At 36.0% G+C, this 22212-nt stretch overlaps 2 protein-coding genes across 2 annotated transcripts; both read left to right on the top strand.

The window, feature by feature from the left end:
• The first annotated feature begins 37 nt into the window (after positions 1 to 37).
• Positions 38 to 1597, top strand: hint2 (histidine triad nucleotide binding protein 2). Its single transcript, XM_067407583.1, has 5 exons — positions 38 to 195; positions 359 to 496; positions 686 to 790; positions 880 to 952; positions 1319 to 1597. The coding sequence occupies exons 1-5, from the start codon at positions 118 to 120 to the stop codon at positions 1408 to 1410; spliced, it is 486 nt and encodes a 161-aa protein (XP_067263684.1). The 5' UTR covers positions 38 to 117; the 3' UTR covers positions 1411 to 1597.
• Positions 1598 to 7140: 5543 nt separating this feature from the next.
• On the top strand, positions 7141 to 21488 carry LOC137034555 (long-chain-fatty-acid--CoA ligase ACSBG2-like). Its single transcript, XM_067407587.1, has 14 exons — positions 7141 to 7375; positions 7517 to 7611; positions 8477 to 8754; positions 9154 to 9242; positions 9390 to 9510; positions 12942 to 13022; positions 13204 to 13353; positions 13505 to 13672; positions 13830 to 14011; positions 14093 to 14326; positions 17209 to 17426; positions 17955 to 18094; positions 18239 to 18482; positions 18806 to 21488. The coding sequence occupies exons 1-14, from the start codon at positions 7314 to 7316 to the stop codon at positions 18880 to 18882; spliced, it is 2139 nt and encodes a 712-aa protein (XP_067263688.1). The 5' UTR covers positions 7141 to 7313; the 3' UTR covers positions 18883 to 21488.
• The last annotated feature ends 724 nt before the right edge of the window (positions 21489 to 22212 follow it).

The following is a 22212-nucleotide window of genomic DNA, read 5'->3' as shown; positions in this document are numbered from 1 at the left end:
TTTTATTTTGAAATCCGCAGAACTTGAGCACCGGATGTAAACAAATCCTCAGCAGCAGCAGCACATGAGAGGTGATTTTCCAAGGAACATGGACGCTGTTTGTCCTTAAACAGTGCAATGACAGCCCGCAGTATTTTACTAACCCGGCAAGTTTTGCCTCTGGGACATCATTTACGGCGTGCCTTACCTGTGAAGGTGTTTAATTTTATCTTATGTAACTTACACTCTGTCAGTGTTTAAGTGCCTTCTGTTTATGCTCTGAATTTGAAGTGCGCAAAAGGCTTATTCTTACTGTAAGCATGATTTAGGAGAGATGATGATGTTGCTGAGGGTTTGTTTGTTTGCTTGTTTGTGTCAGAGCTTCTGCTCTTCCACGCGCGATGAAGTTCGCTTGGCAAAGGAAGCCAGCAAGAAATACGGAAAACCTGAACCCACTATATTTTCTAAAATAATTGACAAAACTATCCCTGCAGATATCATTTATGAAGATGACAAAGTAAGTTACAGACCACAAATCTTTATGGACTTTGATTAATATATTGTTAGGTAACATTTTGTGAAATATTTGATGGCAATTTTATAATCATTGCAGTCAGATTTTTTTTGTTGTACTTTTTATTTCGTAAACAGTTTGTAAATTAATAGTTTGCATATCAATTTGCATGTCATATGTATTTTGTTGCAGTGTCTAGCATTCAGAGATGTAAATCCTCAGGCTCCTGTTCATTTCCTGGTTATTCCAAGGATTCCCATTTCCAGGATCAGTGAAGCACATGATGATGATGCACAGGTTTGTTTGTCCATATATATTTTATACATTTCTTGGCTTAGTAATTACAAAGTATGAAACATCTAAAATGTTGACGTTTTTCCATCCAGCTCCTGGGTCATCTCTTGATAGTGGCCAAAAACGTAGCGAAGAAAGAAAGATTGGATGAAGGGTATAGAGTTGGTGAGTGAAATAGCCTTTGTTTGAAATGGCTTCATTTGGCATCTATATTATCTTTATATCTGCAGTAGATTTAGTGTACTGCACTATTGCCCAGATTCACAGACAAGGCTTAAGCCTAGTCCCAGACTAAAATGCATGTTTGAGCTGTTTTAACTTAAAAAAAAAAAAAAAGTCTTCAAATATGTCAGTGCCAAAGCTTGTTTTTAGAGCTACTTAAATTTATCTAAGGCTTAATTACCTAATTTAACTAAGGCTTACTCCTGGCTTAATCTAAGCCCTGACTGTGAAACCAGGCCTATAATACCATATCATTTACCTTTTAATGTATGTAATAATTACCTAATTATCTGTCATTAATATTTACAGTCATTAATGATGGAAAAAACGGGGCGCAGTCCGTGTATCACCTTCACATTCATGTTCTTGGAGGACGGCAAATGAAATGGCCTCCAGGATAGATGGACCTTCTGTCAAAATTAATGTTCTGCATTGCATGGAGGAGATGAGCATAACTGATCTATTAAAAAAAATTAAATTTGTTGGATATTATCAAACAATGTTTGTCAAATAATGAGAGAGTGGAAAAAATGCAATACTGTTTTCTACATTAAAACATTTTTACTGGATTTCAGTCTGCAGTTGATGTCAAGCTGTTGGTTAACCTGCATTTAGCTGGGTTGGGTTGCCTTTACTATTGTTTACTGTCATCTGTGGGTAATAAAATGTTCTGGTGAGTTTTGCAAGTGTCCCAGGTTCATATAGGACGTTTTGAGCAATGGATAATAAACGTTCAGCATATGCAACAAAGTACTGAAAAGAAGGACAGAAAGTATATAAATGCAAAATGGGTTTTATCCATGAAATAAGGCAGAACAAATTTCTTGCAAAAAATTGTTGCATTAAATGCAATGGGACTATTTACACATATAAATGAATAAAAAAAACATTTACAGTTTTATGAATAAGGGCCAAGGTGTATGATCTGAAATCTTGCATTAGAACCAGTTTGGCCTCAGCTAAGGTCATCCTGTAGAGCTGTTTCAGTGGCGACGGGTGGTGTGATCAAGTGACCTTGGTGGTCAGTCTGCATGTTTCTCGCACGAGTGTTTATATTAACTGAACTTTCATCTTATTTGCTGAAACATCAGTTGTGTCGTTACAGTTCAGTCTTCAACTCATGTCTGTGCTGACTGGAAGAAAAAAAGTTTGTCATTATCCTAAACATAAATGGCTTTAATTATTTTACAATTCTTGAACATAAAAAAAAACATGTTAGTTGCATTTAAATTTAAGAAAATATGTCATATTTAAATGTCCACAATTGTCTAATCAATAATGAATAGCCAGAAGGTTTTTTAGACCACACACCATGTTCCTTAAAGTAACGAATTGCTTTTGCTCTTTGTGCTTTATCTTCTCTGCTCGGATAATCATAATCTCGCTGCTCTTTCGTACTATCTGTTTATTTTAAGTGTATCTGCTTTGTGGCCTTGCAGCTTGTAACACAATCTTAATGAATAACATGCTGATCAGTAAACAACACTGAATTTTCCAAAAAACGGAAATACCAAAAGCAAGGCTGCAAACATCAATGAATAAATGAATATTAACACAGACATTTGCTGTTGTTGACATGTACTGAAAGCTCTATGCAAATTTGCAAATGCTGTGAAAAGCAACTTAAATGGATTTTAGAATGCACATTTTATTGAAATATCTCGAAATATTTACATGACGCCACAAACATGGTCAAATTTCTTTAATTTACTGTTTGTGTCTGAGACAGACATTCATAATTGTAGTTCATAAAGTTGTAGGCCTATGCGTGTTTTCTTTTATATATACACTATATTGCCAAACGTTTTGGGACGCCTGCCTTTACGTGCACATGAACTTTAATGACATCCCATTCTTAATCCGTAGGGTTTAATATGGAGTTGGCCCACCCTTTGCAGCTATAACAGCCTCAGTTCTTCTGGGAAGGCTTTCCACAAGGTTTAGGAGTGTGTTTATGGGAATTTTTGACCATTCTTCTAGAAGCGCATTTTTGAGGTCAGGCAGTGATGTTGGCGAGAAGACCACACTTGCAGTCTCCGCTCTAATTCATCCCAAAGGTGTTCTATTGGGTTAAGATCAGGACTCTGTGCAGGCCAGTCAAGTTCGTCCACACCAAACTTACTCATCTATGTCTTTATGGACATTGCTTTATGCACTGGTGCACAGTCATATTGGAACAGGAAGGGGTCCTCCCCAAACTGTTCCCACAAAGTTGGGAGCATGAAATGGTCCAAAACATCTTGGTATGCTGAAACATTAAGAGCTCCTTTCACTGGAACTAAGGGGCCAACCCCTGAAAAACAACCCCACACCATAATCCCCCCTCCACCAAACATTACACTTGGCACAATGCAGTCAGGCAAGTACCGTTCTCCTGGCAACCGCCAAACCCAGACTCGTCCATCGGATTGCCAGACAGAGGAGTGTGATTCGTCACTCCAGAGAACACGTCTCCACTGCTCTAGAGTCCAGTGGCAGCGTGCTTTACATCACTGCATCCAACGCTTTGCATTGCACTTGGTGATGTTAGGCTTGGATGCATCTGCTCAGCCATGGAAACCCATTCCATGAAGCTCTCTACGCACTGTTCTTTAGCAAATCTTAAAGGTGCCCTAGATTCAAAAATTGAATTTATCTTGGCATAGTTAAATAAGAATTCAGTACATGGAAATGACATACAGTGAGTCTCAAACTCCATTGTTTCCTCCTTCTTATATAAATCTCATTTGTTTAAAAGACCTCCGAAGAACAGGCGAATCTCAACATAACACCGACTGTTACACAACCGTCGAGGTGTACGCCCCCAATATTTGCATATGCCAGCCCATGATCGAGGCATTACAAAAGGGCAGCCAGTATTAACGTCTGGATGTGCAGAGCTGAATCAACAGACTAGGTAAACAAGCAAGGACAATAGTGAAAAATGGCAGATGGAGCAATAATAACTGACATGATCCATGATAACCTATTTGTAAATTGTCTTTCTAAATGTTTCGTTAGCATGTTGCTAATGTACTGTTAAATGTGGTTAAAGTTACCATCGTTTCTTACTGTATTCACGGAGACAAGAGCCGTCACTATTTTCATTTTTTAAACACTTGCAGTCTGTATAATTCATAAACACAACTTCATTCTTTATAAATCTCTCCAACAGTGTAGCATTAGCCGTTAGCCACGGAGCATAGCCTCAAACTCATTCAGAATCAATGTAAACATCAAAATAAACACTGTACTTACGCAATTAGACATGCTGCATGACGAACACTTTGTAAAGATCCATTTTGAGGGTTTTATTAGCTGTGTGAACTTTTTTTATGTTGTTTAGGCAAGCGTGAGCTCTTGGGGCATGGAGCACGAGATTTAAAGGGCCACACACCCTGAATCGGCTCATTTCTAATTATGCCCCAAAATAGGCAGTTAAAAAATGAATTTAAAAAAATCTATGGGGTATTTTGAGCTGAAACTTAACAGATACATTCAGGGGACACCTTAGACTTTTATTACATCTTTTAAAAAAGTTCTAGGGCACCTTTAAAGCCACACGAAGTCTGGAGTTCTGTAGCTATTGACTCTGCAGAAAGTTGGGGACTTCTGCACACTGTGCACATGCGCTGACCCCGCTCTGTGATTTTACGTGGCCTACCACTTCGTGGCTGAGTTGATGTTCCCATTTGCTTCCACTTTATGATACCACTAAAAGTCGACCGTGGAATATTTAGTAGTGAGGAAATTTCATGAATGGACTTATTTCACAGGTGGCAACCTATCACGGTACCACGCTTGAATTCACTGAGCTCCTGAGAGCGACCAGTTCTTTCACAAATGTTTGTAGAAACAGTCTGCATTCCTAAGTGCTTGATTTTATACACCTGTGACCATGGAAGTGATTGTAACGCCTGAATTCAATGATTTGGAGGGGTGTCCCAATACTTTTGGCAATATAGTGTGTGTGTGTGTATATATATATATATATGTATATATATATATATATATATATATATATATATATATATATATATATATATATATATATATATATATATATATATATATATGAAGAATTGGTTCGACAAACATCAAATTATATATTTTTTTCCCTTTTAAAGCGTTTATATATTGTGCTGTGATGATTAAATCGTTTATTTAATAATGGAAATGTGAGCGCAGACACCAGCAGTATGAATTCGTCACAGCACAATACTAATCTGACTCGTCATGATTGTGACGATAACTACGGTCCATAGGTTTGAATGGAACAGCAGGTGCCTCAGTAACTTCTTACTGCACCTGAGAAACATAGTTACGTGCATAAGGTGAATCTGTGTTTCATCCTGTCCTGCTACATACTGTAACTACACAATTCCACGTCTTCAACATAAGGACTGACACAGGAAAAACCTCATACATACATGTAAGTAGTCTTCACTTTTTTGTTAACATTAGTAAACGATCATTTTTTTGCATAGCTACTTATCAAACGAATGACATTTCCTTTCATTCTGCTAGTGTTCTTAAACTAACAGTGAATCTGTCGCGGTACAATTTAAAGTTTTGTTTGTTATTGTTAGTTAAAACTATGTTATTTTGAGTGAAATTTATTCATGTTACATAAATAATTTGCTGTAAAGCCAATCTTAGCTTTATAATGGCTGTTTTCACTGTGTTTTACAACTAGTGACAGTCTGACTATATATGGTAAACTATAGGCTATTTTTCCCCCTGGGCAATAACAGCGTAAATGTCTAACTGACTTCAAATTAAACCCAGCGTAAAAACTGTGATCGCTAGCCTCGGTCTCCCTCCGTTATACAGTAAAAATAAATAAACAAATAAAAGCATTCAAGCTGCACACTTCACCTGCATATATGCACTAACTGCTGCAGTATGACCATGTTATTAATGCTATATTTTCTGCACGATAATGTATTATTTCCATTTCCTGTAATAATTATTTTTTATGCATAAAGCTTTTATTCAGTAGAACAATGGTATTTTGTAAAAAGCTGCCCATGTGAATGCGTGAATACTGAACATGACACCTTCACTCTCAATACTTTTAAGTACAGATTAGGATCGGATTCCTTAAAACAATTAAATTATTTCTCAAGATTACTTGCGCCTGTTTCCCTCTCCTTGTCAGTAATGATAATGAACTGTGCCAATCTCAGACATTTTTTCTCAGACTCATCTGTGTACAAGTTCAGAATGACAAAGATCAAGATGTGGCCACACTTGTGTTGTAATTATCATGAACTTTGTCATTTTGCAATCTTGAGTTCAGTCTGGTTATGAACTTCTACTCGAGGCATCATTACAAGGATTTGCATTTTCTTTATGAACTGAATTAACTGTTGTGGGTTATGGAACTGTATCAAAGAAAAAAAGAAGCTTGACATCTTCTGAGTAGGCCTACTTTTTATAGTATGAGTGAATTTGCTTATTCTAATGGCCCAATATACCACAATATAAAATGTGACTTTTCAAAATACAACGTTCAATCTACTCAGCTAGTTCACTTTCAAATGAAAATCAGCCCAAGCTTTACTCACCCTCAAGCAATCCTAGGTGTATGTATATATCACGGTTATGATGGATGGATGTGGATGGAAGCACTTTCTTCAGCTCATACTCGTGACCCCTGTTCACTGCCATTAAAAAAAAACTTGGATGCCTTAGGATATTTATTAAAATATCTCCGATTGTGTTCATCAGAAAGTCATATACACCTAGGATGGCTTGAGGGTGAGTAAAGCATGGGCTAATTTTCATTTGAAAGTGAACTAATCCTTTTAATTGTCACATGTATGCATTACATTAGACAAACTGTAGATGGCACACTTGTGTAAACCTCACAAATGCACTTTTCTATGACTAAATCTTGGGAAACACAAAAAAAAAGAGATACATTTCTTATTTGTAATTCTAGATTTAAAGATATGCACATTTGCACATTAGCTAGTCTAGTACTGTCTTATACAGTTTCCTAATGTCGATGAAAGGTTAGTGTTTCACAGTAAACCTCTCCTCTGCTGCTTTCATCATCTGGCACTGTATCCACTGGCACATTTTGCTAGTATTTTGCAAGAGTTGGGGTACATATAAAGATTAATGACATTTTGAAATCACTAGTGTTAGCGTCTCGGCCAGTTTTGACTGAAAGGAAGACATAATATTTAAATTTATATTATAGTTTCTTTTAATATTGTATTTGGTTGTTACTTTGTGAGCCCAAGTTTTCTGTGTTTTTTAAATAATAATAATATATATATATATATATACTTTTGTCATCTTAAGACTCCATACAATGTCTGCCGATGAGTGTATAACACAGAGTGATTCCACGGAAATTCCTGTCTCTGGATATGGGTATGTAGATTTGATCAGTGAAATATGGAAGTTCTGTCCTTCCAACATTTTAGTACTTGATCATTTGCAGTGTTTGTTTGTTTTTTGCTGATCTATATATGATGTTATCTTGATATAAGTCTCATTTGTCTTTCTTGTTAGATCTGTTAAAACTGAAGAATATGAGACTGTAGCACTCCATGACTCCAAAAACCATCCGAATGGAAATTGTTCGTTCTCTGTAAAGAGTAACACAGGTAATGTCCTCACAAAGTGTTTGCACGTTAAAAATCCAACTATTTTGCATAAATTCTGAGGAGTATTCAGTACCCATTAGTCATGTTCTACTTGCTGACAAATGCGTATACAATGGATTATTCACACATACATTCTTGTGAAAATGACAAATTATTTGCTTTCTGAATGTGACTTTTACCCATAAAATTATAACCAGTTCTAGGTCAGTGTGTTGTACAAATTACAAACACACACACACACACACACACAAAACTATATCAATTTAAATTTATAATTATAAAATGTATGTGTGTGTGTACTCACTATGGTGTACCATATTTTGGGGACAAATTTGTATACCCAGAAGTGAGTTGAACCTGACAAAAACTCCCTAAACCTCCTTTAGGGGATGTCCTCATTTGTAAAAACAACATAAAAAAAAAAAAAAAATATATATATATATATATATATAGTTTATAATATTTATAGCTGCATTTTAAACAATAGAATTCTATGCATTGTCCCCATAGCTAAGTAAATGTGTAGATTTATAGCCCACAACATAAAAATATACAAGTTAATAATAGAAACAGATATTGTTCTGTTCTTTTTTTTTTCTTTTGAACCAGTTACTCATGTGAAACCTGATTGGTGAGACACGCACTATATCCTGTCAGTAACCTGACCTATTTCAGCACTCTTGTTGAGCTGTCAGTTCCTCATTGTTTTTCTGAGTGTGTGATGAGGGCAGGTGCCTGGATGGACTGATCTGTTGTAGCTTAGACGGCATTCAGAAGCTTCCTCTATAAATTTGCAAATCCTTTCAGAAGCACTTTTAATATATAGTCATGTCTCCTGTGTGTCCCTGCTGTCCTGATCATAAAGACGATGAACCGGCTATACCATTGAAGGCTGAAGATGTGCGCCTCGCTCCAGCCGAAAAGCTGTGGAGCACAGCCAGAGACAAGGCTGTCAAACTGAGGATGGAAGCATCGGAACTCGGATCAGAACCTCCCATGACGGTCCATCAGATGTTCATGGCTACAGTGCAGAAGTACGGAGACTATCCTGCCCTCCGTGGGAAGAAAGATGGAACATGGGTCACCCTGACCTATAATGAGTACTATCAACATTCAAGAGCGGCAGCCAAAAGCTTTCTGAAGGTATGAGCTTTTCATGTTTTTTATTCTTTTTAAAATGAATCTCAAATGCTTTTCAGAAACATTTTTACACTGTATATGAAAAAAACTATGAATAGCTATTCAGTTCATGCATGGGATGTTCTGTGGTGTAAAACTATTCGCTATGTTTGTCGGATGCTTAAACACAAACATATTCTAAATATTTCTTTTTTATGTAGAAGTTTATCTAGCATTTTGTTTTTGAAACTGCCTTTGATTATTTCCTTTCATTTGTGAAATGATCAAACTATAGGCTTAAGGCATTAAGGATTCAAAGCTTTTACAGCTCTAGTTTCATTGTTGTGTTGAAGCTCTAAACAACACTAGGAGGTGATGAATTGTTTTTGCATATTGATTCACAGTGCTCTTTGTGTACTCTAGCTTGGCCTGGAGCGATTCCATGGTGTCGGAATCCTGGGCTTCAATTCTCCAGAATGGTTTATTGCAGATGTTGGATGTATCCTAGCAGGGTATTGACTGCAAATTCATTCCATCTGTTAAAAATTGATATTCTTAAAGTTAGAGAATGAGGAAAAGACTTCAGATTAAATGATTATACAATGTAGGATCAGATAAAGTAGCTGTTTGAACATTCAGTATCTCTTGTTTTGTCACAGGGGACTGGCCACTGGAATTTACACCACCAACTCCCCAGAGGCCTGCCAGTATGTTGCTGATAATAGTGAAGCTAATGTTCTAGTGGTTGAAAACAACAAACAACTGATCAAAATCCTCCAGGTAGTTTAAAAATGAATGGTATTTTTATCATTTACTAGATGCTTTTATCAAATTACCAATGTATGGAGCCCAGGAAGTCACCTGTAGGAGGACCTGCAAATCCGTGGTCACATTTTTGCAATTCGTCTCATCAGTTTGTAAACTGCAATCATAGATTCTTAAATTATTCTCTCGGTTTAGCAAATCACGTCCATGGATTAATAAACCGTACACACAATTTTCCAATCACCCTAACCCAGATTTGTAAACCATACCTTTGGTTTTTCAATCCGTACACAAAAATTCACAATCCGTTCCCACAGTTTTAGGGTCTTGTTTTTTCTTCTAGAGGTGATTTCCCGGGCTCCCTATTAGGGCTACAATCAATGTGATTCATCCTAGAAAGACATGAACATGAGAAGTGATGCATTACAAAGTTCCAGAATTGCTAAAAAAATGTATGAGCAAGTACAGAGATGGTATTTTTTTAAACAAAAATCGATTAGTTTTGCTTTTATGAAAGAATTCAGATAGAATTGGAAAGCTATAAAAAACCATACTTAATAATTTAAGTTAATAATTTCAATAAAACATATAAAGATTAATTATTAGACACATCTAGAGTGTGTAACAATAAGTTAAAAGCAGACTAATCATTTATTACACTAACTTTAAAAACAACCCCACTAAATCTAAATACTTCCTTCAGATATGATCTTTTGAAAAGATCCCTATTATATACATTCTTGTTCATAATAGCGATCTTATCAAAAGAATGTAACTTATCACATCTTTTAATAAAGTCTGAAAGTTCTTATATACGAGTCTTTAGTAACACTTTACAAAAATCATAATGTTAACAATTAATTCAATAGCTAAGTAAGTGATAATCTATTGCTAGCTGTGCATTAACCATTTTAATCCATGACGTGCATTATGAATCACTCTATCATTAAGAATGCTTTGCTTCGGGCAGTTCTTTGCCTCAATATTGTGCATTAAAATTGTTTAATGCACAGCTATCCATGGATTATCCCTTACTTATTGCACACCTTCCAGCCAATTAGAATGGAGTATTCAGACAAATCATGGTATAATTATGGTATAACATTAAAGGTGCCCTAGAACTTTAAAAAAAAAAAGATGTAATATAAGTCTAAGGTGTCCCCTGAATGTGTCTGTGAAGTTTCAGCTCAAAATACCCCATATATTTTTTTTAATTCATTTTTTTAACTGCCTATTTTGGGGCATCATTAATTATGCGCCGATTCAGTGCTACTGGCCCTTTAATTCTCCTGCTTGACGCCCACGGAGATCGCGCTTGCCTTGAACAGTGCCTAAACAAAGTTTACACAGGTAATATAACCCTCAAATGGATCTTTACAAGATGTTCACCATGCATGCGGCATGCATGCGTCGAATTATGTGAGTAAAGTATTTAATTGGATGTTAAAGTTTTATTCTGAGTGAATCTGAGGCCGTGCTCCGTGGCTAACGGCTAATGCTACACTGTTGGAGATATTTATAAAGAATATTTTATTTATTTAGTTTATAAAGAACACAAAGAAGTTGTGTTTATGCATTATACAGGTTGCAAGTGTTTAAAAATGAAAATAGCGACGGCTCTTGTCTCCGTGAATACAGTAAGAAACGATGGTAACTTTAACCACATTTAACAGTACATTTAGAAAGACAATTTACAAATATCACTAAAAATGTCATGTTATCATGGATCATGTCAGTTATTATTGCTCCATCTGCCATTTTTCGCTGTTGTTCTTGCTTGCTTACCTAGTCTGATGATTCATCTGTGTAGATCCAGACGTTCTGCCCTTGTCTAATGCGTCGAATGGGCTGGCATATGCAAATATTGGGGCGTACACCCTGACTGTTACGTAACAGTCGGTGTTATGTTGAGATTCGCCTGTTCTTTGGAGGTCTTTTAAACAAATGAGATTTATATAAGAAGGAGGAAACAATGGTGTTTGAGACTCACTGTATGTCTTTTCCATGTACTGAATTCTTGTTATTTAACTATGCCAAGATAAATTAAATTTTTGAATCTAGGGCACCTTTAAATAATAATGAACAATACATATACACAGATATACTATTGCCATGGTGTATATATATATATATATATATATATATATATATATATATATATATATATATATATATATATATACACACATACAAATATACTGTATATATAGTCATGGCATGCCAAGGAGAGAGAGTTCAGGATCTAGTTGCAGCAAACTTTATTTATAAACAAAAGAAACACTGGAGAAAACCGACACAAACCAAAACAGCTATCACAAAACAAATACACAAGGACTGGCAAAACTGTACTTAAAAAGACAGGCTTAAGTACTCTGGGAAAGTGGGGAACTAAACAAGGAACAGGTGAGCATAATCAATTAAGAAATCAGAAACCATGCGCTGTGTTCGAAATCGCCCCCTATACCCTCATTTACTATTCCCTACATTACTCCACTAAACACTAAACAAGCGAGTGAATTTAGACACCGAGTGCGCCGGAAGGGCTGCCACTTTTGCATGGTTTGTGTTTGCTGTTTAATAATCATTTGTATCTTGGCAAACTGGCAACCACAGTAGTAATGAAAAAAAAAATATCTTGAGCTCTGTCATGAAAACTAGCATGTATAAACCTTAAGTAAACACACATTGTTACACCATTGGGAAGTGGATGGATGGAAGATTCAGCTGTGGGCTCCATCTTCTGGTCAGACACAGGAGTTGCGTCCCAAATGACGCACAATACACTATGCACTTATACACTATGTACTTGTGCACTATGCACTCATCCATGTAGTGCGTGAATTGTATAAGGTTATTTTGTCATTTAACAACGGAATGCGATCCTCCCTTCCCCTCCGCTACGTAATTAAAGCTGCGACAGTTGAGTGCACGAAGTGTCCAACATTCCACACTTCGTTTTTTCCGTTAATTTAGTGCATCATCAGGGTATTTAAAGTGTACTTTTTCTTTTTGGAATTTTCAGTGTGAACACACTACTTGCACTATTTGTACTTAAAAACGTCATGGAATAGTGCACAAGTACGCGAATTGTTACGTTCCACGAAACATTCAGCATGCAGCGCAACTCTCACAGTGCCCTCTTATGTGTATTCTTTAGCCGTTGAGTGTACATCGGTTGTACACTCGTTATTGTGGTGCATTGTGGGATTGAATGAGTGCACTCGGTAATGTCCACTGTGGTTTTGGACACCTCTACAAATGGCTGTCCCCTCAAATAGTGCTCTATTTAAGGGTATGGGGTGATTTCGGACACAGCCAAGGAAACAAACTAGCAGAGGAAACAAAGAGAACAAATGACACAGTAACTAAACCTATGAATATAAACCAAAACATATAATGAATTTTTTCATAAAACACTAATCATTATTCTTTCACTGTCATTATAGGTCAGGGATCAGCTGCCACATTTGAAGGCTATTGTTCAGTACAAGGGTGAACTGGAGCAGAAGTTACCAAACGTATACACAGTAAGTTTTTGCCAAATATACAATAAAAATGCCTGTCAAATGGTTTTCTGTACAAAACATACAAATGCAAGTTGCAGGTCTGCTGATAATTACAGATAATTTTTAATTTTATTTATTTATTTTTTTTACAAAATGTCAGTTAATATATTTGAATATATACATGAATTTGATGTTCTCTCAGTGGGCTGAATTTATGAAGCTGGGAGAGAATGTCCCTGATGCTGAGCTGGATGTGCTGATAGACAGTCAAAAGGCCAATGAGTGCTGCACATTAATATACACCTCAGGCACCACAGGGAATCCCAAAGGGGTCATGCTCAGCCATGATAATGTGAGTACCACATATAGTGTCACATTAAGTGACTAGTTCAGCACTTACTTCAATGCCAAATGTAATTAATCACAGATAAATGCAGTGTAATTCTTCTCATTTTGATGGGGTAAGTAGTGTTGTTCCTTAAATTCATCCCTCCTCTGTCCAGATCACATGGACAGCCAATGCAGCAGGTCACATGGTCAGGCTGAATATGGGTGAGGATGAAGTGGTGAGCTACTTGCCCCTGAGCCACGTGGCAGCTCAGGTCCAAGACATGTGGATCTGCATGAGGTTTGCCGCCGTAACCAGTTTCGCCGAGCCAGATGCCCTGAAGGTTAAAATCTATCTGATATGCAAAATCTTAAGATGCTTAAATTATTTACTTACTGAAAATAGTTTTTTGTCTAGATTTATATTTATTCATTCAGCATACACTTCTGTAGAATTGAGGAAACACAACTGATTAACTGGCTTGGTTAAACTCACTGCAGGGCTCCCTGGCCAACACTCTTAGAGAGGTGCGTCCCACGAGCTTCTTGGGAGTTCCCAGAGTGTGGGAAAAAATGCAAGAAGCAATGAAAGCCGTTGGTGCGAAGTCGTCCGTCATGAAGAAGAAGATTGGTGACTGGGCAAAGGGGATTGGACTTCAAGCAAGCTATAATGCCATGAATGGGTGAGTTTTAAAAGAACCATGGATGAATCTTTATGCTGAATTATTTGAAAGAATGCCAAAGCTCATGCTATTTCTCTGCAGTGATTCTTCAGTGCCTTGGGGCTTCACATTGGGCAATAATCTGGTTTTCAAGAATGTGCGAAAAGCTCTGGGTCTTGACCGCTGTAAAGCCTGTTACACTGGTGCCGCTCCCATCACCAAAGACACACTGGAGTACTTCATGAGCCTTTACATCCCTGTCTTTGAGCTGTACGGCATGAGTGAGAGCACCGGACCTCACTCCATCTCCTGTGCTGAGGGTTATCGCATTATGAGGTCAGAGGCATGATGTGCTATGTACAGTACAGTCCAAAAGTTTGGAACCACTAAGATTTTTAATGTTTTTAAAAGAAGTTTCGTCTGCTCACCAAGGCTACGTTTATTTAATTACAAATACAGTAAAAAAACAGTAATATTGTGAAATATTATTACAATTTAAAATAACTGTGTACTATTTAAATATATTTGACAAAGTAATTTATTCCTGTGATGCAAAGCTGAATTTTCAGCATCATTACTCCAGTCTTCAGTGTCACATGATCCTTCAGAAATCATTCTAATATGCTGATCTGCTGCTCAATAAACATTTAATGTGTACAATTGTACAAAATATTTGTGTACAATATTTTTTTTCAGGATTATTTGATGAATAGAAAGTTCAAAAGAACAGTGTTTATCTGAAATCTAATCTTTTGTAACATTATAAATGTCTTTACTGCCACTTTTGATTGATTTAATGCATCCTTGCTGAATAAAAGTATTAATTTCTTTAATTTCTTTTCAAAAAAATAAAAATAAAAATTATTACTGACCCCAAACTTTTGAACGGTAGAGTATAATGCTACAGAAGCTTTGTATTTCAGATAAATGCTGTTCTTTTGAACTTTCTATTCATCAAGGAATCCTGAAAAAAAAAGTACACAACTGTTTTCAACATTGAAAATAATAAATGTTTATTGAACAGCAAATCAGCATATTAGAATGATTTCTGAAGGATCATGTGACACTGAAGACTGGAGTAACGATGCTGAAAATTCAGCTTTGCATCACAGGAATAAATTACTTTGTCAAATATATTTAAATAGTACACAGTTATTTTAAATTTTAATAATATTTCACAATATTACTGTTTTTTACTGTATTTTTAATTAAATAAATGTAGCCTTGGTGAGCAGACGAAACTTCTTTTAAAAACATTAAAAATCTCAGTGGTTCCAAACTTTTGGACTGAACTGTATATATATTAACATATCTGCTGTATTTGAAATTACAAAGATGTCGTTATACTCATTTTAATGTTGCACTTAATGTTGTGTGTTGGTATTTTTTCTGTGGAATGCAAAACAAACAAACAATTTGTTGTGGTTATATGGAACAAACTGCATGTGGGTTTGGAATGACATGGTCTTAAATGATAACAGATAACACTTTATTTTAAGGTGTTACATTACATGTACTTACTATAGTAATAACATGGTAATTTAAGGGGGAAATTAATACCAATGAGAAACAAATGAGGTTCATTCTCATGTTACGCAGCACGTTTGAGCATCTGGAAGAGGTTTGTTCATGTGTGTTATTCATGTTCAGTTGAGCTTTTGCTTATGTTCACTGATTAAAGTTTACATGTGATTAAAGGGTTAGTTCACCCAAAAATGAAAATTCTGTCATTTATTACTTACCCTCATACCGTTCCACACCCGTAAGACCTTTGTTCATCTTCAGAACACAAATTAAGATATTTTAGTTGAAATCCGATAGCTCCGTGAGGCCTCCATAGGGAGCAATGACACTTCCTCTCTCAAGATCCATAAAGGTACTAAAAACATATTTAAAGCAGTTCATGTGAGTATATATGTGGTTCAATATTAATATTATAAAGCGAAAAGAATATTTTTGGTGCGCCAAAAAAACCCCAAAATAATTACTTATTTAGTGATGGCCAATTTCAAAACACTTCTTCATGAAGCATCGGATCATAAACGAATCCGTGTGTCGAATCATGATTCAGATCGCGTGTCAAACTGCCAACAGCTAAAATCACATGACTTTGGCGCTCCGAACAGCAGATTCGATACACTGATTCATTATGCTCTGAAGCTTCCTAAAGCAGTGTTTTGAAATCGGCCATCACTAAATAAGTCATTATTTTGTTTTTTTTTTGGCGCACCAAAAATATTCTCGTCACTTTATAATATTAATATTGAACCACTGTACTCACATGAACCGATTTAAATATGTTTTTAGCATCTTTATGGATCTTGAGAGAGGAAGTGTCATTGCTCCTTACGAAGGCCTCACGGAGCCATCGGATTTCAACTAAAATATCTTAATTTGTGTTCCGAAGATTAACGAAGGTCTTACAGGTGTGGAACGGCATGAGGGTAAGTAATAAATTACATAATTTTCATTTTTGGGTGAACTAACCCTTTAAAAGATCAAATTAAAATGAAATCTAAATTGAATCTGTTCATCATAAAAAGCGATTGAGTCTCTTCAGAAAATTTGGACTAAACCGCTCGATTCATATGGATTAGTTTTCCAATCTCTTTATAACCCTAACCCTTTAAGCCACATTAAGTTTTATAACAAAATATAAATCCAAGAAAAAAAAAAGGCATTTATTTTAATGAACAAACATTTTGAACAAAACATTTTACAAAAAGTTATGCAATACAAGTTATAAAACAAAACCAAAAATTATTCTTTTAAAATTTAGATAAAACATAAAAAAAACAAAAACTTTCTGGTTCAGGCTTTATGGAACATGTCCATGATTAATGTGTTAAACTCAAACCTGTGTGTACTTGACTTCAAACATCGACTAAGAATAGCTACTGGTTAAAAGTGGATAATGACATTCGGGGCGGCACAGGGACTCAGTATGTAGCACTGTCACCTCAGAGCAAACAAGTCCAACCCCGGCTGAGCCAGGAGTCCTTTTCGTGTGGAGTCTGCATGTTCTCCTCATGTGTCCCCCACATAGTCCAAAAACAGGCAGGTTACATGGATTGGATATGTCAGGAAGGGTATACGGCTTAAAACCTGTGCCAAATCCAATGTGTGTGCGCATAATTCCAACTAAGCAGACCCTGCAAATGAGTGGGACTAGCGCTAGGAAAATATAATCATATGTGACATTCATGTCCCCCCCCCAGCTGTGGTAAGGTGTTGAAAGGCTGCAAAACCAAGTTAGACAAACCAGATCGTGATGGGAATGGTGAGATCTGTTTCTGGGGGAGGCATGTGTTCATGGGATACCTGAACATGCCAGACAAGACTGAGGAGGCACTGGATGCAGAAGGGTGGCTCCACTCAGGAGACCTGGGCAAACATGACAGCGATGACTTCCTGTACATCACTGGCAGAATAAAAGGTAGAAATGCACTTTTTCAGTGACCTTGGTTCCATAAGTATTTTTCCAATGGAAATTTTGTGAAAGTTACATGAACCAAACTAACCAGCTTTGAGGTGAATCACAACAATAAAAACTTTGATTTGAAGCAAAAAAGTATTTGAAAATCTGACAAAAGGACAAAGGTAAAAAACTGTGTATGTAATGACTTTAAAGAACTGAGAAAGAACTGCAATCATTTTCCACTTGGCATTCTGCTGTTAAACACAAATATTTAAAAGAAAAGATGCAAATTGATGACTTCAGCAATAACATATACCATTGAGTAACAAACGTGTAGCTCATAAAAGGTCTGTCTTTAAATGTTTATGAATTATCATTAAAAATTATTTCCCCTATGGTGAAAATGAATGGGATTATTGCTCTCTACACCTTTGGAAAACACTCGTTACTGTGAGCAGAAAACTATCATATCAGTTAGATAAATGCACATTTTGTGCATTATATCCTATAAACATTTATTTGTATCTAATTACCTTGCTCTTGCAGAATTAATCATTACTGCTGGTGGAGAAAACATACCCCCTGTCCCTATTGAGGACGCCCTAAAGGAGGAGGTGTCGATCATCAGCAATGTCATGTTGATTGGAGACAAAAAGAAGTTCCTCTCTATGCTACTTACACTCAAGGTGAGTCTCTGTTTACTTAGTGAGACCATTAAATGTGCAGATTTTACCAGCCACTATTTTGAAGAAAAAAAAACTTTGCCAAGGCACCATTTTGAAAATGAATGTTGTTATATTTTCTTTTTAAATGACTGAATTTTTTTTTAGTGTAACACTGATGACAATGGCGACCCCACAGATGAATTAACACCACTAGCGGTGGAGTTTTGTCGGCAGCATGGTGTAGTTGCCAGCAAAGTCTCAGAGATCATTAACAAAAAAGAGCCAGCCATTTACAAAGCCATCCAGGAGGGCATAGACCGAGTGAATGCCAAAGCGACTTCCAATGCCCAAAGAGTCCAGAAGTGGACCGTCCTTTCACGAGACTTCTCCATATCTGGCGGAGAACTTGGTGAGTGTTATTTCTTTATATAGACAAGAATGTAAAATAGATGAAGTGAGTTTATTCATAAGCTGTATGTAATACATGGCTGTCTGTTCATGATTATTATATTTTTGTAATGAACTGCAGAAGTAATTTTATCTGTCAGCTTGACAGACAAAGTATGAGAAGCATTTGTGTCAGTAGGTCTCACGTGTTTTGATAAAACCACTTTACGGGACATACTAAACAAGTTAGCCTAACTGCATTCCTGAATGCATAATTATAGAGAGGTATGCAAACAGACTGATAGATTAGATGTAAAGTGAGCTAAAGTTTTTTGTTCTTCTTAGGTCCAACTATGAAGCTCAAAAGGCCTGTCGTCAGTAAAATGTATCAAGAAGAAATCAACAAATTTTATGGTGAATAACAGAAGAATCCAAATGAAACTGTGGGAATTAAGCGGAAGACTACACTTGCCATTGTTCAGTAATGTGTATTTTGCTCACTCCAGGACTTCCAATGGACCTCACTATAACACAGCTCACTGTCCTCAGTCAAACTTTATACCAATTGATTCATTACCTTCTATCAACTAATCAGCTTTCTAATCTATCTATTTGTCATTATAACTGGTTCTGTATATTCTGTACAATATATGCAATTGGATTTTGACTGTATGGAAGTGCTATTACTGTGCATATTACTGTCTTATCTGTGAAGAAGTTCGGAAGTTCATTCACTCAGCCTTTGATTGAGTTTACTGTTCTGTGATCAGTCTGCTTGTACACTAAATATCAAACAGTTACAGTGTAAATGTACAGAAACAGATGTGTGATGAATGTTTGTCCTCTTACTGTTCAAATTTCACCCAGCACATTGAATATTTATGAGAGTGGAGATTGTCAGTATATAAATAAATAATAGCCTATATTAGAACTTTAGAAGAGTAAAGTATGCATTTGTATGTATTTGTTTTCTTCCTTGTATGTACAGTGCACAGCATAAATGAGTTCACCCCCTCTAAACAAATACAAAAGATGTATTTTCTTTATGATCACTTATACAATTCATGGCAAGATGGCAAAACTAAAATGTATTAAACATATACATAATAATGTCATTAATAGCAACCTGAAATATACATATACATAATATGTCATTAATAGCAATAAAATAAGTAAATTAGCCAATTTTGTTTAAATGAAGGATTGCAGAAATGAGTGAACCCTAGATTTAATCGAACAAACGTATAATATTCTAGTACTTAGTATGTCCTCTATAATATATAATATAGTACTCTGACCCTTGTTGGCACAGAGTGTACAAGTTCATGACAAATTGTCATATCCGTCCTGTTTAACTCATGGATGGTGAGCTCCTTAAATGCCCTGATCTTTAATGGAGAGTGTTGCTCAACTCATCTCTACAGAATCCCCCACAGGTGCTCAAGATTGTTAAGACTGAGTGCAATACATGTCCACAGAAGGTTTTTCACCTTGGGAGAATACATATCCTCATTGTCATGTTGAAAAAATGCCCAACAATGCAGGGAATGAGGAAAGAGTAACATCTTCTGTTTCAAGTTTGTGTATTAAATTACACAGTGGTGTGGGAATCCATGACAGCATTGATAAAGCACAACTCCCTCACACCTTCAGCACTCATACATCCCTATATAAGACCTTTATTACCACTGAACTTTACTGTGGGAACCAGGCACTTCTCACTGTACTCCTCCTCTAGCAACACTCTAACATTCTGCATTATGCTGTTAGATCCAAAATGATTGATTTGGTCTCATGAGACCAGATTTCCCAGAATCTATATTTTGTAAATACAGGCTTTGGAAATGACTAACTGACTTTATTGTGCCTTGGCTACAGGTAGTTCCAGTGAGAACAACAACCATGCATGCCATTTCTGCAGGCTGCATCTTACTCTGTGAGATAAACAGTCACTCTTTTCATAGCTTTTGCTGGCTCTGAGACACTCGCTTTGTATTTCTACTGCTCTTTGTCTAGCAAAAAAATCCCTCATCCCTAAATGAAAGCTTAAAATGAAGGCCTGATTATTTCAGGGGCCTTGTCAGAAGTCCATTGTTTTTGAATTTCTGTGTTACTTTTGCTATATTTTCACACTTAAAACAATGATTTGGTAATCCTCTTGTACCCCTGTCCTCTGTTGTGTTATGAAATAGGTCTTCTGACAGTTCTTTCACAAGTCGTTCAATTGTTGTCAGCATTAAGTTTGAGAATGATTCAGTGGGCTATATAACACTTTTAATTGTCACGAAATTACTTCTCTTTAAATGTTTTGGTTCAACAAACTTACCTGTTGATCAAACATTGCCTTAAACTTACACCAGAAAATATTTATTTTATTTTATTTAGTAACTTGTAGGAGGGTGTATTTTGCTACACACCATTTTATCACCTTGATAAGAAAATCTTATTTTCCTGAATAATTTTGACATGCTTGATTAAGCAGACTTGCTGGAACATTATATCTCTAAAGAACCCTAAGATGTCTTCTAAGTAATTGAGTGATTGCTGACTTTCAGACGTTTCAGAGGGGGTGTACTCCTCTTTTTATTTATACTTTGTATATATGCTGTGCACTGTATGTTAAGGCCATAACCATGTTTTAAACTGGGGGTGGGAGGAATAAAGAAAAAGAATAAGATGAATAGAAGAAGAATAAGAATGGTAAAAATTTCTAAGGTCTAATTGACTGTAACCTAGTTACCATTAATCCATTTAAACTCTTTGCAAATAGTATTTTATTTAAAAATATGCACACATTCACTCTTATTTGCATCTAATATGTCAAAAACGCAAAAAGTTCCTAAATTATTTTAATATATTTTTATTTCCAAATGGCCAAATTCTCTATATTAAAAAAGTTGAGTGGTTTGCAATACTGTATATTACTGTGGGTCGTTTAACATATAAATCGTAAAACAGTTGTCAAATATTAAATGTTTATATTTACATCTTACCACGCACTCTTTCAAATCTAAAGCATCCACAATTTTACAATGGGAGTGTCACTAGTGTGAACAGGTGCAGGGAAAACTCCTGATATGTTCGTGTCTGCCTTTGTGCTTGTGTTCTGAAACACAAAAGTCTCTCTGATAAGGCACCACACTAAAAGCACATTGTGGTTTAACTCCACCCCGCCCCCCATTTATTGTTTATATTGTGTTCCTGAACCAGTTTTGTGGTAATGCAGAAACACAAGAAGGTTGTATCAAGAAACATCATCTCTCTATAAAAGCTTCTCTTCTTTTGTTCACTTCTCAGACAGTTTCATTGAGACTGATTTGTTTTGAGGTTCTGGTGTTATATGCAACTGTAGAAACCAATGAACTACTATACATATTTAATTATTGAAAGTATTTCTAACACAGATGGTATATGAATTATGTGAGGTATGCTGTTTAGGATATACAATGACAGCTAAAGTAAAATCTAAGTTTACAGCTCATAGTTAATATTCTATGAGCACTTTGTATGTATGACACTCATATAACACACATACGGAAGATTGTTTGAAAATCTCGGGAGTCGCCAAAGCTTCTTTAAAAAGTAAGATACATCAGTGCATCATTTTCGGACATGTGACCGTATATTTAGAAAGGGCCCATCATATACAGATGCACATGGCAAAAGCATCAAGCACTTCCTTTTAAATTATTATTAAAATATTATGAATAATATAGCTATCGTCCTGATATGAATACTAATTGTCTATGAAA

This window comes from Chanodichthys erythropterus, chromosome 13, assembly GCF_024489055.1.
Source record: "Chanodichthys erythropterus isolate Z2021 chromosome 13, ASM2448905v1, whole genome shotgun sequence".
NCBI lineage: Eukaryota > Metazoa > Chordata > Actinopteri > Cypriniformes > Xenocyprididae > Chanodichthys > Chanodichthys erythropterus.
This window is presented reverse-complemented; position numbering and strand designations above follow the sequence as displayed.